At 45.0% G+C, this 17,006-nt stretch overlaps 1 protein-coding gene across 1 annotated transcript in view; it reads left to right on the forward strand.

Annotated features, from left to right (window-relative positions):
- Nln (neurolysin) overlaps nt 1-16,359 on the forward strand; it is an 88,809-nt gene extending 72,450 nt beyond the window's left edge. The window contains exons 10-13 of the mRNA XM_038321902.1: nt 2,017-2,203; nt 2,539-2,667; nt 3,787-3,923; nt 14,356-16,359. Coding sequence (XP_038177830.1) covers nt 2,017-2,203; nt 2,539-2,667; nt 3,787-3,923; nt 14,356-14,490 — 588 coding nt within the window. The 3' untranslated portion in view covers nt 14,491-16,359. The remainder of the gene's footprint in view (nt 1-2,016; nt 2,204-2,538; nt 2,668-3,786; nt 3,924-14,355) is intronic.
- The last annotated feature ends 647 nt before the right edge of the window (nt 16,360-17,006 follow it).

The following is a 17,006-nucleotide window of genomic DNA, read 5'->3' on the forward strand; positions in this document are numbered from 1 at the left end:
CATACATGTTTTTGTGTGATACAGTCATGTGAGGGCATGCTGTGTGAGGTCTTTACATGTTAGTGTGTCATGCAGTCATGTGAGGGCATGCTGGGGGAGGTCTTTACATGTTAGCATGTCATGCAGTCATGTGAGGGCATGCTGGGGGAGGTCTTTACATGTTATCATGTCATGCAGTCATGTGAGGGCATGCTGGGGGAGGTCTTTACATGTTAGTGTATCATATAGTCACGTGAGGACATGCTGTGGGAGGTCTGCATAAATGTTAGCGTGTCGTGTAGTCATGTGAGGGCATGCTGGGGGGAGGTCTTTACATGTTAGCGTGTCATACAGTCATTGAGGACATGCTGAGGGAGGTCTGCATACATGTTAGCATGTCATGCAGTCATGTGAGGACATGCTGGGGGAGGTCTGCGTACATGTGCATGTGTCATGCATTACACGTTTGGTCACCCTGCCATTGTTCCTCAGTAACTCTCCATCTTTTTCTGAGACAGTTTCTCACTGATACCTGAGTCTCTCCATTTAGGTTCGGCTGGCTAGCGAGACTCTCTTCTTTCCATCCTCCAAGTGCTGGGCTCACAAATGTGTGAGCCACACACCTGCCTGTTTAATGATGCTGGCGGTGCTAGCAATCAAATTTAGGTCCTCATGTTTATGCAGCAGAAATTTTACCAGCTGAACTATCTCTTGAGCTTCTTGATTTAAATCATGTTGTTCATGTAAGAACCAGACATGATGCCTGACACAGGAAAGCCTTCTCTGGGTACTAGCTGTTATAATACTGTGTTAGATTTTTTTTAGCCATAATGTGGATGTAATCTTAAAATGTTACATTACAGAATGAGGCAAAATATTCTGTTTCTAGGGATCTTTGTTTCTTTCCTTGTACAAATTTGGGAGATGATGTCCTCAACAGAGGTACCCTAATTCCAGTGCCTATTGGAGTGTTTCCCTTGGCCCTCCTGTCGCACCCCCCCCCCCATCTAGAATCAGCACAATTAGAATGTGAAGTCAAGCAAAGCATTTTTTGCATAGAGAGGAAGGCAGAATACGCCGTCATTTTGACATCTGTGCCTGTGCCCTGGGCCAAAAACAGAATGGTTATACACTGGCACCCCATCTGCTGCCTCCTCCATGGCTAAGTGCTCTGCCTGTCCCCTCCCTGTAGAGCCTGGGGTGATGAAGCCTGGGAGAGTGATGGGGTGTCAGGACCCCACCCAGATGTGACCCTGTGGGGCCAGCACTAACTCTTCTCTGCTGCTACAGCTTGCAAGTGTTATGTGTGCGGTGTGACGGTTAAAAACAGTAGTCTGAGAAAAAATGGATGAAAACAAGCCACTCGCCTGTTCTGAGAAATCTCGGCCTTTCTCTTGGAAGCTTTTGTATCTGACTCAAGAATTCTTGAAACTTTGGTTTTAGAACTCTTAACCCAGGCCCCCCGAGTATGTCCCTTCTTTCCACCGCAGAGGTTCTGAACTTTTAGGTGTATTGTTTCTTTCTTCTTTCTGTTCACATTGACTCACCCACTTGTAATTCATCCGCAGGCATGCTTTCCAGGCCAGGCCCCTGGCTTTCTCTACTCCATCTGAGAGCTCACACATACGCGCACACACACACACACACACACACACACGTGCACACACACACACACACACACGAGTGTGGAATGTTGTGAGTTAACTCTTTAACTGATTTCACCTTGAGTAGTTGAGCAACAGTGGTGAATGCCCAGAAAGGCATGTGTTGAGTAAACAAGAGTAACCAACTGCAAGGAGGAGCTTGGGAGAAACTGTTTATCCTAGGGAAATTGTTTGCCTTCTCCTCACCCCCCAGCCGGGTCAGACTGAGAGACTACTAGACAACCCTCTGCCCCTTACCTACATACGACTCCAGTGCTTTGTTCTGACTCTGCCTTAAGTTTCGAGGGGAGGGGGAGGAGGGTTCTGAGATATACTTCATTGCACGTATAGTTTTACTCAGTGCTTTAAAAATACGTTTGTGTTTGCTTTCTAGACTGACTTTGCACGATTTAGTGGGACAAATGTGGAGACTGACTTTGTAGAGGTACCATCACAGATGCTTGAGAACTGGGTGTGGGACATTGAATCCCTGCGGAAACTGTCAAGACATTATAAGGATGGAAGCCCTATCACAGACGACCTGCTTGAGAAGCTTGTTGCTTCTAGACTGGTCAACACAGGTATGGCTCAACATTCTATAGAAGGAAAGCAAGCAGGAATTATTTAATGTGAAATTCCAGGCTGCTTCTTCTGTCAAACTTATTTTCACTTTAAGGGCACCCCAGGAGTGCTGGTGCATGGAGGGACGAACACTTGAGTGTGTTGGCATGGAGATGCCTGGGACTGCGTTTAAGGGAAAAGTCTTCCCAAGTCTTAGGTGGTTGGGATGCCATATCACCCTGCTTCCCTTTTGTGATGAGTGGGACTGGAATCAATTTTCAAATCTCTGACTTGTGGTGTTAGAACACACAGTTCTCTCTCCAACATGTTGTTCAAACCCTCTTAACCTTTTTAGGTCTCCTGACACTGCGCCAAATTGTTTTGAGCAAAGTTGATCAGTCTCTCCACACCAATGAGTCGCTGGATGCCGCGAGTGAATACGCTAAATACTGCACAGAAATATTAGGAGTCGCAGCTACGCCAGGTATGACCCGCTGGCACCTGAATCCATTCCCCCCTCCTCAAACCGCCCACAGCTTTCAGATAAGCACACTCTGCCTTAGGAGTTGTCCTGTCCAAATGTGCTTGAAGGAGGTGGCTCCAGAGTCACCACATTTCGGTGTAATCAGGCGTGAGCAATTGGCCTCCGCCCCAGAGCATGGCCATTCCCGTTTGGCAGCACCTGCCCATCCCCTCCCTCCCTGTATGCACCAAGACTTCCCTGGGATTTTCAGAAAGAAGTTGGCAGAAGGCATTTCAGGGAAGAGCAGGAACCCCCCTCACTTCTGATGCTAACGCCAGGTCGGGCTTTGACCCGAGGCCTACAGTGTCTGTTAGAATGTGAGTCCAGACTTACCTATGCACCTTTAAGCAGCTAATATGTATGCATTTGGACAGGGAGTGCACAGTATACCTTTTCACCAAGGAAATTGTTGGTAAAATGAATCAGACGCAGTTCTGGAGGATAATAAGATAAGAGGGGCCACTGAATCATCCAAGCCTCACTTCCTGATCTGCTGCTTGTAAACCAAGGAGCAACACTGTCTCTCTTACAAAAGTCTACTTAGAGCAGCCCTGTGTAGACTCACTTGGTAAATCTTTTCTCAAAACGTTTCATTTTCAGAAATTATCAGCCTACACAAATACCATTTTATTTAGAGTCATCTTAGATGTTAAGAAGTGTGGCGGGGGCTGGGTTGTAGCTCGGCTTTAGAGTGCTTGTCTAGCCTATGCCAGACTGGGTTTGATTCCCAGCTCTTGCTTTGCAGGTGGTAAGGGGGTAAGGGGGTGGCTTGAACAAAAAGTAGGGTTACTTGTAGAGTACTTTCAAGGCCCATTGGCATCTAAGGTTCAATTTCCCCTTTTGAACTACCGATGGGTGTGGACAAAGTTTCAGAAACTGCTGTTAGGCATTCCAGAGCTGGGCCTGAGCTACTGATAGGAGAAAGGCTTGTAAACACCTTGGCCAAGTGTGCACACCAACCATGAGATGCTATCACTCACTCTCTCCTCACAGCTGGGCTCCCCAAAGGCAAACTAGCTAGCTCATAACCTGATTAGTTAGCGTTTGCCATCATACTGATTAAAATGTACCTTTTTTAAGGCACAAACATGCCAGCTACCTTTGGACACTTGGCAGGAGGCTATGACGGCCAATATTATGGATATCTTTGGAGCGAAGTCTTCTCCATGGACATGTTTCACAGCTGTTTTAAGAAAGCAGGGATCATGAATCCAGAGGTATCGTGTGGCTTTTTTACCCCGGCATGTTGATTGTGTGGTTGCCCCCTCTCCCTTAGCTCTAAGTGTAAAATACTCGTAGCAGCTAGAGTTTAAGGAGACATGGCAGGAGCTTTTAACTTGGAGGCCTGGCATCTTCTCAGATCATCATACATCGTTAAGTTTCAGTGTACAAGTGATTAACTCTTAATTCTATAAGTTTAAAAAAAGCTACTATGCTTTCTTGCTTATTAACATTCCAGTATATTGCATAATTAAAAATTCAAAGCCTTGTTTATGCACTTGAGAGTTTATAGCTACTAGTTTTGACATGTGCCGTGCAGTGTTTCTGTTTTATAAGAGGTTGAGAAAGAAAGGTAAACGTCTCGCTGGTGTAAATAGTCTCTGTGTTCTGATAGTCTTTACAGGCTTCTTTGTACATTTTCTGTGGGAGGCACCCTTTTTCTGTGCCCGGCGTACTCCTCCTACTACCTAGTCTGTAACCTAAGTGCCTTTGGGATAATTTAAGCTGCTTCATTAATCTGAGCCATTCCTTCCCATGCACAGTGAGGTGACTGCCAGGTGGCTGCTAGCCAAGCCTTGCTGTTACCCACCCCAGCCTCCCTGCTCATCGGCGACTCGACAGTCAAGCATGTGTAAGGCTGGTATATTTCCAGCGTGTTTCCAAGTCCTGTTTGGTTGAGAAATTAGGACAAATTACCCAAATCAAACTCTCAATGCTTATTTCAATCATCCAACTTGTTCTTTGGGCTTTTGTTTCTAGACTAAGTAATGCTTCTCTGCCTACATATTGAAATATATCGTATATTTTAGGCCCCCATTTCCTCCTTGTTTCTCACTCCAGAATATACCTCCAGGCTAGCCACACTGTTATTCATTCCAAGTATTTCTTCTCCCATCCCACCTCACCCAGCCAGTCTCTTTAAACTGCCCTCTGTGCCCCTGCCTACCCAGTCACAAAGGTCTGACAGTGACTTGTTTAATAGTCTGACTTCTGCATGACTTTCAGCATGTATGTAGCCCACGTTCCCCCACCATCTCGTGTTGAGATGGCGCCCTCCCCAGGTTCTCCTATCTGGCTAACAAAGAAAGTATAGTTTATAGTTTGTATATAGTTTATAACGAAGTATAGTTCGTACTACCTGTAGTATGAGTCTATTCACTTGCCCTGCTGTTGAGTCATGTTGGCTAACCTGAGCTGGACATTCATTGTTGCTTTGTGGTCCTCCCCCATGCTCTTTGTTGATTTCTTTCAGTCCCCCAGCTTTTGTAAATCTGCCTCTTCCTCTCTTCCCTTTTACCCCCATCCCCGAGTCTCATTATGTAATGCAAGGAGGCACCAGATAATGACCCTCCTGCTTCATCTTCCTTGGCTTTGGGGATTACAGGCATGTATCTCTGTGCCCAATCCAAGTTTCCCCTTTGTTAATAAAATTGAGCCAGGAATGTGGCTCAGAAGTAAAGGGGTATTCTCTTAGCTATGCCCACCTTCACCCATTTATTCTTTCTGTTCCTTCACTTTAAATATATATCTCCCTGAAGCCAAGAGTGGTGGTACACACCTGTAGTTACAGCACTTGGCAGGTAGAGGCAGGAGGATCGGGAGTTTAAGGTCATCTTTGGCCACATAACAAGTTCAAGGCCAGCCTAAGCCTCCTCATAAGATCTTGTTTTAAAACAAAGTACGCTTAAAAAAAAATCTGTGACTCTCAAAAATCATACTATTCTTTAAGATCCCACTTAAAAAGCCACTTGTGGGATGGGATGGTGGCTCAGTGGTTAAGAGCATGTGTTGATCTTGTAGAGGACCCAGTGTTTCCCAGCGCACACTTAATGGCTCACAACCATCTGTAACTCCCGTCCTAGAGAATTCAACGTCCTCTTCTGACTTCTGCAAGCACCAGGCATGCATGTGATACACATCCACTCAAACAGACAAAACACTCACACATAAATAATCTAAAAATATTTTCCAAAGCTACTCATATATGAACTCTTCTAGATTATCCAGCCAAAGTGATCTCCCTCCATCTCCCTAACAAAACGTGGACTTTGTCACATGGGAAGGATTTAATAAACTTTCGCTTATGTCTGGATTATTTGAAATAACTATTATATAAATGAAAATATTCTTTCAGAGTAAAGGATTTTACACAGTATTCTTAAACTCTGGTTAGAACCCTAAGATGCTGATGACACCGGGTGGTGAGATTTTAGGAGGGTTTAGCATTCCTCTGTTTTTCTCATGGAGCTAACTGTTCCTTTCTTTACAAAGTTCACAGATTGGTGTAGAACTAAGAACACAATAGGTTGTTGGGGAATGTCTGGGGAAATTTGTTTTATTTAGTGTTTTTGAGACAGTTTAGCTACATAACCCCAGCTGGCCTCAAACTATTAGCAGTTCTCCTGCCTCGGCTTCCTGAGTGCTGGGGTCACAAGTGTGTCCCACCAAGCACAGCAGCAACAGTGTTTCAAGGAGAGGAAAGGTAGGCTGAGAAATGCCCAAGTGTGACCCCTCCCGGCTACTGATGCTTTAGAGGCTTCCTGGTGTAAGTGTTCACTCCCTGAGTTGAGTCTGTGTCTGTCCTTCCATTCCTCTGGCTGCATCTCGGCCTCTCCATTCTTCAGCTGTCAAAGCAGCAGCCACATTTGAGATCCCAGTGGATCCCAGGCTGCTTGCACATCCTGCAGAAGCAACCCTGCTGTCAGGTCTCTCTGTGCTTTTTATTCTCAAACTCTGTCGCTTGGCGGGCAGCCAGGCTGCTCTTCATTAGTCGAGGACAGGAGTGAACTTGGAGAGAAAAAGATCCCAACAACACGGAGCTGTTTTCTTGGCTGTTAGAAATGCCGTCCAGCTCCGTCCCGTCTCTGGACGCTGCGGAGTCCCCGGTGGGAGTCTACTTCTTGTGAAAGGACGGCTGCTTTGAATTTTCCCTTCTCACTTCTTTTCCCTTTCCTTCCAAATGCTGTGAGGAGTCCTGTCATTTATCACTGCCCTGCCATCACAAACCTGGCTCCAGAAGCCAAGGAGAGGCCCTCAAACCCCCTCCACCCCCCTCGCTCCTGTGCGGCTTTTAGAGCCAGCCTTTTCTACAGCCATTCAATTCCCCTGGACTGAATGCTGTTTGTTTTTGTAGGGTTGCTTTGCTTTGTTTTGTTTTACAAATATTTACTCTAGCACCTGACTTACAGAATACAAATATTTATCAAAAATTAAAAATTCTTGGCACAATAATCCTGTCCTGTGAAAAAGCTTCCATTGTTCCCACAACTGTGCAAAGATAAACAGAAAAGGAAGTGCTGTTCTTCGGCACAGTAATCCAGGCCCTGCTTGCTTTGTGCATGATCTCAGTCCTGCCGTGGCCAGCTCTGCAGAAGGTGACCTTACCTGGGCTGTGTTGCCTTCAGTTTCTCACATAGGTGCTGGTTATGTAAGCAGAGTAACAATGGGAATTTTTATGGTGTAAAGCAGCGCTCCACTCGTCTGAAGTCATGGGAGCCGTCCATCACCGTCTGGCGTGTAAGCTGTTGGCTCAAGGCTCCACACTCTCCAGTGTGGTTGGAGCATTTTGAGAAGGTAGCAGGGTGCCCAAGCCCTGGAGAGGCTGGATCAGGAGACCACACTGGTTCCAGTCTCTAGAAGCACCTCTCCAGGCTTTCTCTTAAACATCTGCTCAGAGTACCATGTCACACCCTGGTGAGCAGAACCTCAGAGCGCATGCTGCTCACAGGAGCACAAACACGGGAGGGTCAAATGTCAGCCTGCAGCCTTCTGAACACCAGCAGCAGCCGTGCTCTGGGACCTCTGTCCAAGTGTTAGAATTGGCCCCTTTCCTGTTACAGCCTCCAACTCTGCTACCCGTGTTTTCTCTGTAGTTCTTCATATTATTCTTTCTAATGAGTAAAAAACCACACTTTAGCCACTTAATTAGTTTATTAAGTTGGCTCTACACTCAGGCTTGGGAGGTGGTGCAGTTGGTAAAGTCTTTGCCCTGTAACCATGGGGACATGAGTTGCATTTCCAGCACCTATATAAAAGCCAGGCATGCCAGCACACACCTGTAACCCACCAGTGAGGATAAAGGCAGATGATCCCTAGACCTCACCGGCCAGCCAATCTAGCTAAATCAGTGAGTTCCAGGCTTAGTGAGAAACCTGCTTCAAATACTAAGGAAGGTAGAGACTGAGGGAGAGAGACATCCAACACTGACCTGTGGCTGAAACACATGCATACACACACCATGCTCAGACATACAGAAACACAGAACATGCACACACATGTAAACCCTAACACTTCTCCCCTCGGCCATGTGTACACATGGAGGAGAACACACACACATCCCTAAAGTCTGTTCTAGAACATGGAGAAGCCGTCTCACCCGATGTAACTTCTCCGGCCCTGACAGCTGTCTTAACAGTGGGAGAGCTGCTTGGGTTACTGCCCCTCAGCCAGCTCTGGTTCTCTTCCAGGATGTCTTAAAGTTCACTAAATATAATTTCAAAATCCAGCCCCTAATCACAGGGTTGGAAAAATGGAAGCACTTTAACTAGGGCTATTTTTTTTAATAAGGCAACTTCATTGTGGGAAAATTTCCTAAGAGGTAATAGACATTGTGGACTCAGAGGCCACTTGTATTGTTAAGCCAGAATTGTCTTTCTCTTTGAGAGAAATTTCTAAGCTTTATTTCTTGCATCAGTGAAGAATCACAACCAGGCGTTTCTTCAGAAAGAAAGAATGAAGAAAAAACCAAGACTTTGACGTCACTATTGGCTTTCAGTCTGGGTGTCACAGGAAGACTGTACTTGCAGTCGCATACAGGGAAACAGGAAGCCTGCTGTAGGGAGTGGGAAAGGATTGCCTGTAAGAATTTAGTGATTAAGAGTGGCAGGGCTCTTCCAGCAGGGCCTTAGGCTCCTTCTGGCTCTCCCTCCCTATCAGCCCCCTTTCCTCCCAGGCTCAGCTGCACTCCTGTGCAACCACAGATCTTTGTTAACTCTGAGCCTTTAATAGCCTTGCTTTTCACCTGATAGAGACAAAGGAAAGAAATGGGATTTGTTCTTTTTTTTTTTCCTGAGACAGAGTCTGTGTGCATCCTAGGACACCTTTGAATGTGTGGTCCTTTAGCCTAAGCCTTTCCCAAGTGCTGAGTTATAACCATGTGAATTTCTCCTCAGTCTTAAATCCCAGCCAATGCAGGCAGTCTTTCTTTTCTCTTGGGAGTTGGCTAGGGATTGAACCTAGGACCTCCTGTGTGCTAAGTAAGTGCTCTACCAGTGGGTCTAAGGGGCTATAACCCCCAAGCTGGATTGCACTAAATTGCCCGGTCTAATATTAAAACTCAATTTTGTAGCTCAGGAAGGCCTTGAAATTGTGATCTCCCTGCCTCAGCCTCTTAGCCTCCCAAAGAACTGGGGCTGCATGTCTATGCCAGCATGTCTATGCCACTGGGCCTAGCTGTCTTTTGTCTTTTTTTTTTTTCCTTAAATGGCCTTTGTGTTTCCACTGGAGCTCTATTATATTTTGCTTTGAGACAGGTCTTCTTGCGTTGCTGAGACCAACCTCTCTTGCCACCTCCCTACCTCAGCCTCCCAGGGACTGGGATTACAGGTGTGAGCCACCACGCCCAGTGCCTAATTATGCATTTCTTATCTCCCTTTCTAGGCCAGAAGGCTCTCTCAGAAAAGAGATTGTTTTAATACGCCCTGGTGGTAGAGAAACCACTAAGTTTTGCGTATCTTGGATCTTACTCTTGGTTCCCCCGACTCCTTCCGCCCCCCTAAAATGCACGGCTACCAGTGCGTGTTTTCCTTTCTGCCCTCACTGATCCAAGGTTCCAGGAAACCTCTTAAATGCGGATGGTTCTGCCTGCCTTTCTTCTCTCCATCTTCCTGGCTCCCAGCTCTGGCCCCCCTTCCTCTCTCTCCCACCTTGCCTTTTGTCACAGGCCTTGTGGTTTTGTCACACACACACACACACACACACACACACACACACACACCGCCTCACCCTCAGAAAAAACAAAGGGCGTGCCTCAGGGAGAGCACTGTGGGCTGTGAGACATCTCAAAGTCCATTTTGCAGACAGTGGGGGAGTATGCCAGGCACCCAGATGTCCTCACCTGTCCTGAGCAGGGTGTTCACTCTGCTCCACATTGAAGGCCACAAGCCTGGCTCTGCTCTTGGAAGGTTGGGTTGAAAGGCCACGAGAAAGCCACCGTGTGTGCTGCCTCCAGGATACAAAGCTACTGGGAGCCAGTCCGCTCTCCTTCATTACTGATAGATGAGCATCCTGCATAGGATAATTACATTTGCCATCAAAATATTGTCTCAAAAGGTTTATATTTTTGCATAAAATGAGGGCCTTTCTCTCCCACTACTATTCTTCCTAGACTATATATTTTTCTTCCCTGAGAGTGGAGATGAAGTCTTGAGCTTTCTTCTAGCTTTATTAGAAGACAGAAGTTAATTTTAAGGAAATGTCAAAGCAAGATTGCAACTATTTCCCTGAGCATAGATAAGTAAGTGTCCTGGGGGCGGGGAGAGAAGAGTCATCAGACCCCACTGTGCATCCAATAGCGTGAAAAATGTAAGGACAGTTTATTCCCATTTTACAGATAAGGAAACCAAGGCCAAAACTTATGTAACTAATGTGTCAAGATACAGTTCAGGCCTGGGCCTGACTCCAGAGCACCTAACCTTGCCTCAGATCCTCAGGGTTAGAAAAGGCTTGCACAGAGCCAAAAGGTACATGCCGTCCTGGACTCTAAACCTCAGTGGCCACTGACTGATTTCCCTTCCTAGGAGAGACCTAGCATCTGACTCTCTGCACTCTCCCAGATACCAGTGACTTCAAATGTTAGGGCCCTAGAGTTTCTCTTCCTGCCTTCCTGACAGGTCAGGTTTCTTTATTGCATAAACACCATTGAATGGCTGGAGGCCAACATTCCTTCCACCTGTGGCAGACTTTGCCCAGCCCCAGCCGGGCTTCCTACTCATAAAAACTGGCTTAACTACTTACTGGGGTTGTTGTTATATTATTTGGGGGTTTGTTTTTCGTTGTTTTGTTTTGTTTTTTCCTTAACAAAAGCTAGGTCCTGTTACCAAAATGGCTCTTAAACTCTTCTCAAAGCTTCATTGCAAGGGAAATGGAACTATTAAAAGACCATTGCTTTATAATTGAGGAAATTGAATCAGCTTGTTTAGAGACAGAAACAGCAGAGGACTGAGCTGTACCAAGCTGTTCTGAGACAAAACAGTGCCCTGCTCTGACGTGGCTCTGCAGGCAACAGGCCTGCACCACCTCTTCACTCAGTGCTGAAGTCCCCAATGCTTCCTTGACCTTCCTACTGAACTACCGAGTTTACAGCCATTGGTGGAAAACTTTGTCAGATGTTGCATCTTGAGAGAGATCTTAATGTTTTGTTCTTTTTTGTACTATTTGAAGTATAAATACCTTAGTTTTTTGTTTGTTTTGTTGTTTTTGAGGCGGAGTCTCCATGTATAGCCTTGGCTGTCCTGAAACTTGCTGTGTAGAGCAGGCTGGCTTCAAACTCAGATATCTGCCTGATTGTACTGGAATCAAAGGAATGGTATATATTATATGCAGAGCTTGGACATGGAGTGTGTGTGAAAAACTGCTCATTATTGCCAGGTGTGCGGGGACACAGCTGTAATCTCAGTGTTTGGCAACCTGAGGCGGGAGCAGAAGGATTGGAGACCACGTTACACTATATAGTTCCTGTCTCGGAGCTAATAGCAACAGTAATAATAATGGGCAGTTGGGGATGTAGCTCAGGGGGTGAATGCATGCCTAGCATCCAGAGACCGTTGAATCTGACCCCAGGACCTGTGTAAGTCAAGCATAGTGCTGATGCTTCTTATCTCAAGACCCGTTATTATTGACATTGGGTGATAGGTACCTGAGGATCCATTACACTGTTCTCTCTACTAGTCAGGTATATTTTGCTTTCCTTGCTACAAGCTATTAAATATTTTTGTAATTCTATAAAACTATCATCTGTTGTCTGTGCTGTTTCCACACTGCTGTGCCCACAGAAAACAGGCTTTCCTTTTCCACACAGCAGTTTAACACAGTGACCAGACTGAAGCACACTGAGCAGTGAGGGAAGGGAGTAAGTACCTGTGGACTAAGGAGCTCTGGTCTCCCTCCTGGAGTGGTGGAGCCCGTGACAAGGACAGCCAGCCGCATTTTAGAGTGGCGATTGCTCTTAGAGTGGGGACATTACTGTAGACCATGCAAGGGAGAAAAATAAGGATTTTTTATGATTTATTTACCTTTATATGCATTGGTGCGAAGGTTTCAGATCCCCTAAAACTGTCTTTACAGACAGTTGTGAGCTGCCGTGTGGGTACTGGGAATTGAATTCGGGTCCTCTAGAAGAGCAGTCAGTGCTCTTAACCCCCAAGCCATCTCTCCAGCCAAAGAAAAAAAAATTTAATTGTTAAATGTGTTCTCTGTATCAAAATGACACCGATTAAACTGAGCTCCAAGTCCTCATTGGCACAGTTACCAAGACATTCAATAGCAGTAGCTAATGGACTCTTCCCTCCATTCCTCCCTCTCTCCTTCTCTCCCTCCCTCCCTCCCTCGCTCCCTCCCTTTCTCCCTTCCTTCTTTCCTTTTTTTTCCCCCTTTTCTGAGACAGTGTTTCTGTATGTAGCTGTGGCTGTTCTAGAACTCACTCTGTAGACTGTTTAATTGCTTACCCCTACCTAGAATTCAAAGTGTTAACTGTGAGCTTATGACAGTCATGTCCAGCTCAGAACACTGGGCTGCATGGAGCTGAGAGTAGCTATGAGTATATGTGACAATCCAAAATAGATTCATCAACTTACCTAAAATGTTTTGAGGGATTTTGATTTTTTTTCTTTTTTTGGTTATTTTGTTTGTTTGATTTTTAATCTTTTTCTCCTAGTAATGCCATTGCAGGGTTCTTACGTGTAAATTTTATAAATGTCAGCAACCTGTCACAGTGTCAAAAGATTGGACACATCAGCTAGATTAGTGGTTGTCAGCCTTTCAGGTCAGATGACCCTTTCACAGCGTTCTAAGACCCTCAGAAAACAGATGTTTACATTGCCATTCACAACAGTAGCAAAATTATAGTTATGAAATAGCAATGAAATTTTTGTTTGTTTGCTTTTGTTGTTTTATTTGCTTGTTTTTCCGAGACAGAGTTTCTCTGTATAGTTTGGAGCCTGTCCTGGCACTCGCTTTGTAGACCAGGCTGGCCCCGAACTCACAGAGATCCACCTGCCTCTGCCACTGGTGCTGGGATTAAAGGTGCGCACAACCACTGCCTGGCCTAACAAAATTAATTTTAGGGTTGAGGACTACCACAACATGAGGAACTGTATTAAAGGGTCACAGCATTAGGAAGGTAATAAACACTGTGCTAAATGACTTTTAAATTACAAGTGATTCTTATTTATACATGAAAGACAGCCCCTAAAATTTTGTCGGTTTTTATTTCATGACTCTTGTAGGACATTAAATAGGCTTGCCTTTGTCTAACTTAGTGGATTTCTCTCATGTTTTGTTTTTCATAAGTCTCTTATGGCTGCAATAAGCCGGATCTTGTGTTCATTCCAAGCTGGAGCTCCTTTATCTCTGGCAATTCTCTAGTTCTTCCTGTGCGCAAAAAGACTATTGGTCCTATTGATGAAATCACACAGTAGATATAAACGTGCGTGGTATCTGTTTATTTTACATGTGCATCTAGAATTAGGACTCACTGAATTCATCACAAGGACAATGGAAGGATGTGCTAGCAAAGGTAAAGATGCTGAGCCTTGTTGCTGAGCCACGGCTATTTTCTTCCAGTTTATCTGCTCGTGCGTTTATGTAAACAAAGCAGAACTGTGGTTTAAAATTCCAGACTTCCATCTCCTGTCAGGCCAGTTCTGACCCCTCAGAAATTCTTGTCATTTGACCATTTATAATAAGGTTGGTTGGGCTTCTTTGTGGGGGTTTTGTTGTGTTTTTCCATGAGCCTGTTATAGAAATACCTGAAACCATTCGACAGTAACCATGCTCCTGCCTCAAAGCACACACAGCTGATTTAGCCTCTGCAATCCTTGCTCTGCTGACCTCTCCGAATCTCGTTGGAAATGGGCTAACAGGCAGTCGCAGACTATGTTCCATTTGGCTATTTGGCGTGTAGGTTCACAGCTGGGAATCTAAGGACACAAGACAACAATAGTGGACAGGGTAGAGAAGCCTGAGGCTGAAGCTGCAAACCCCTTAGCTGCAGGAAGGAAGGGTCGAGCTGCCTTGTCGGGAGGAGAGAATGTCTAGACCCAGTCAAACTGCAGCCCCTCTTCCTCACCCTCACCCCTTTCTCCCTATGCCTGGGGATTTGGGGGATTGCTTCGCCCATGAATTATTAGGCATGATGTTTTCTTTGATTAGGTTGGAATGAAATACAGAAACCTAATCCTGAAACCTGGGGGATCTCTGGACGGCATGGACATGCTCCAGAATTTCTTGCAACGTGAGCCAAACCAAAAAGCATTCCTAATGAGTCGAGGCCTGAATGCTTCATAGACTGGGAGATCCTGGGAGCCATCCGTGTCTGGAGGACAAATCAACACCGCCATGTGGTGCCGGCCTGGAGACTGAAGGGAGTTTTACAAATGAAAACTTAGATTTCTATTGATTTACTTTTGTTTTTTAATTTTAAAAATTATACAGATATAAATGGAATTATAAATACTGTGACCTAAGAAAAGACCCACTAAAATAATTGTACTATAAAATTTCATAAACATGGATTTGATTTCTTTTGATAAAAGTTTCATATGAATGTAATTTGATTTTTTTACTATTATAATCTAGATAATATAATGTAAGAGGGCTAAGAATTTTTTAATTGAATCACAAACATGATATAATTTGATCCTTGTTATATCTTGAAGTTTTATACTTGAAATTTCTGAACTGATAAATGAATCATCACATTCTCACTGGTGAATGTTTTCTCAGAGCCCTGTGTCAACTTTGACCCTCTGCCTCCCAGCTGAGTGTCACTTCGCCTTTTCTGCACATCTCAAGGCCAGCAGAATATATCTCAGTAATGCGTTTATCTTGTACAGTGGGCTTCGCGAGTCTCAGCTTACTATAACACCTAATTATGTTTCTCCACTTAGATTTGGTTTTTCCTTTATAAAGCTCAATTAGGTAATATTTTTTAAATTTAGTTTTAAGTGGCCTAATACATGTTACAAGTTTTGTGTCTTGCACTAAAAGCCCAATTCCACTTCCACATGAAAGATATAAAGTCTTTGGTTGAATTCACAGGTGAGATAGTAGAGTAATTTCGGATGTCTTTTGCATTCTTGTGTTTCTTTTATTTTTGCTCTGTATTTTTTTTTTTTTTTTTTTTTTTGCTTTTATTTTCTTTGTGTGAGGTAATATCTCACTATGGAGCCTGATTAGCCTGGAACTCGTGGTAATTCCCCTGCCTCGGCCTCCCAAACCTTAGGATTGCAGGTGTGAGCCATCACATTCCGCTTAGTTCTCCTGTTCCTAACAACAGATTAGACTGTGCCTCCCTACTGACCCCGCCCTGGAATCAGTAGGTAGACTGTCACAGTGTGCTAAGGTGCCGGGGGAGAAAGGACACTGGGTGGAGCCAAGAGTTTGGAAAACTCCAGAGAAGGTGCTTTGGCATGGAGAATTTGAGAACAGCTGCTCCCTAGTGTGGCGCGGATAAAGGAGCTGTGGGGAAAGGCTCTCCAGGAGCTGCCTCATGAGGTGATTTCTAAGTGAACCTCCAGATCTCTAACTCTTTCCAATCCAGCAGCAGACTAGTGCGCTCACACCGTTTATTTGAGCTCCGGGGTCTACTCCAGAAGGAAACCAAGTAGGCTACCGAGAAGAAACTAAGTGAACTGTAAGCGTGCGCCCTGCATGGGCTTCAAGCCATTCTCTTACACGTACGTGAGGAATGGCTTTGCTGGCTGGGGACAAAAGGAGAGCCTGTCTGTTCTCTAGACCAAGTGGACTTTGTGTTAAATAAAACATTATGTTGTGTAACAAAGTTACACACAGCAGAGAATGTCAAGGACTTTGGTTGACAGAAGGAAAGCCCTTTTTTCTGTAGTTTGGTTTTTGTGGTGTTGGGCAGCAAACCTCTGGCTGCTTTGCCAATGCCAGCCAAGTGCTCTGTTTTCCCCAGCTGTGTTTACGGTGATCTTAGAAATCTCTGGGAGCGTCTCATATCTTTGCCTACCCCTGTCCCCAACTCTTGTCTTTCAGTCTCAGACAAAAAAAAAAAATCTCTCTCCAGCTTTCTACTGTTTTTGCCCACTGCGTCTCCTTCAGAATAACTTTATTGTGACTCTTATTTCACTTGGGAAAGCTAATGGTTGGTGTGTAAAAGACTGCACACAATAAAGTCACATCACTGCCCACCAGAGCAAACTCACATTTCTTTTGTGTGTCAGTGTTAAAGCTTGTATTTACAAGAGAGCAGAGACACAGTGTCTCGGCCACCCTACTACCCAGTGTTGTGCACACAGGCGGATGCCACCACACTGCATTTTTATTTGGTTGAATTTTCCAGGATCTTCTGTTTCCTCATAAAATGCAGGTTCAGCACACCTGTTCAGCCATGTTCTTCCTCTGTTCTCTAGCCGACGCCTTTTCCACTTTCTAATTCCTGCAGCCCAGAGCCTGGCCTAAATTTCCTCCCATGCTACAGCGTCAGCAGCATCTGCCGTCAGAGAAGCTGTGCTGAAGAAAGCGCCCACCAAGTCGGTCCACCAGGAGCCTTGGTATCACTGTCGACGCGACACCTCTGTGACTGAGAGATGTGATGGGATGGTTCAGGCAAAGTGGATTTCTAGCTATTGGGTGTAGAGAGGGCATTAAAGTCCTTTAGCAAGAAATTCCTCTCAGAAGTATCCATGTATAAGTAACAGCTGGAGTAGTTGCATGTGATCATGTTATTGAAATTAAAAGTCTCCATTACTGAAACAAAACTTGAGGTTAGTCAAATCCCATTTCCAGGCATAGGTAAGGCCTCTCTGGGATAATGTTACTTGGCAAACAAAAGTCTT

Source organism: Arvicola amphibius, chromosome 3, assembly GCF_903992535.2.
Source record: "Arvicola amphibius chromosome 3, mArvAmp1.2, whole genome shotgun sequence".
NCBI lineage: Eukaryota > Metazoa > Chordata > Mammalia > Rodentia > Cricetidae > Arvicola > Arvicola amphibius.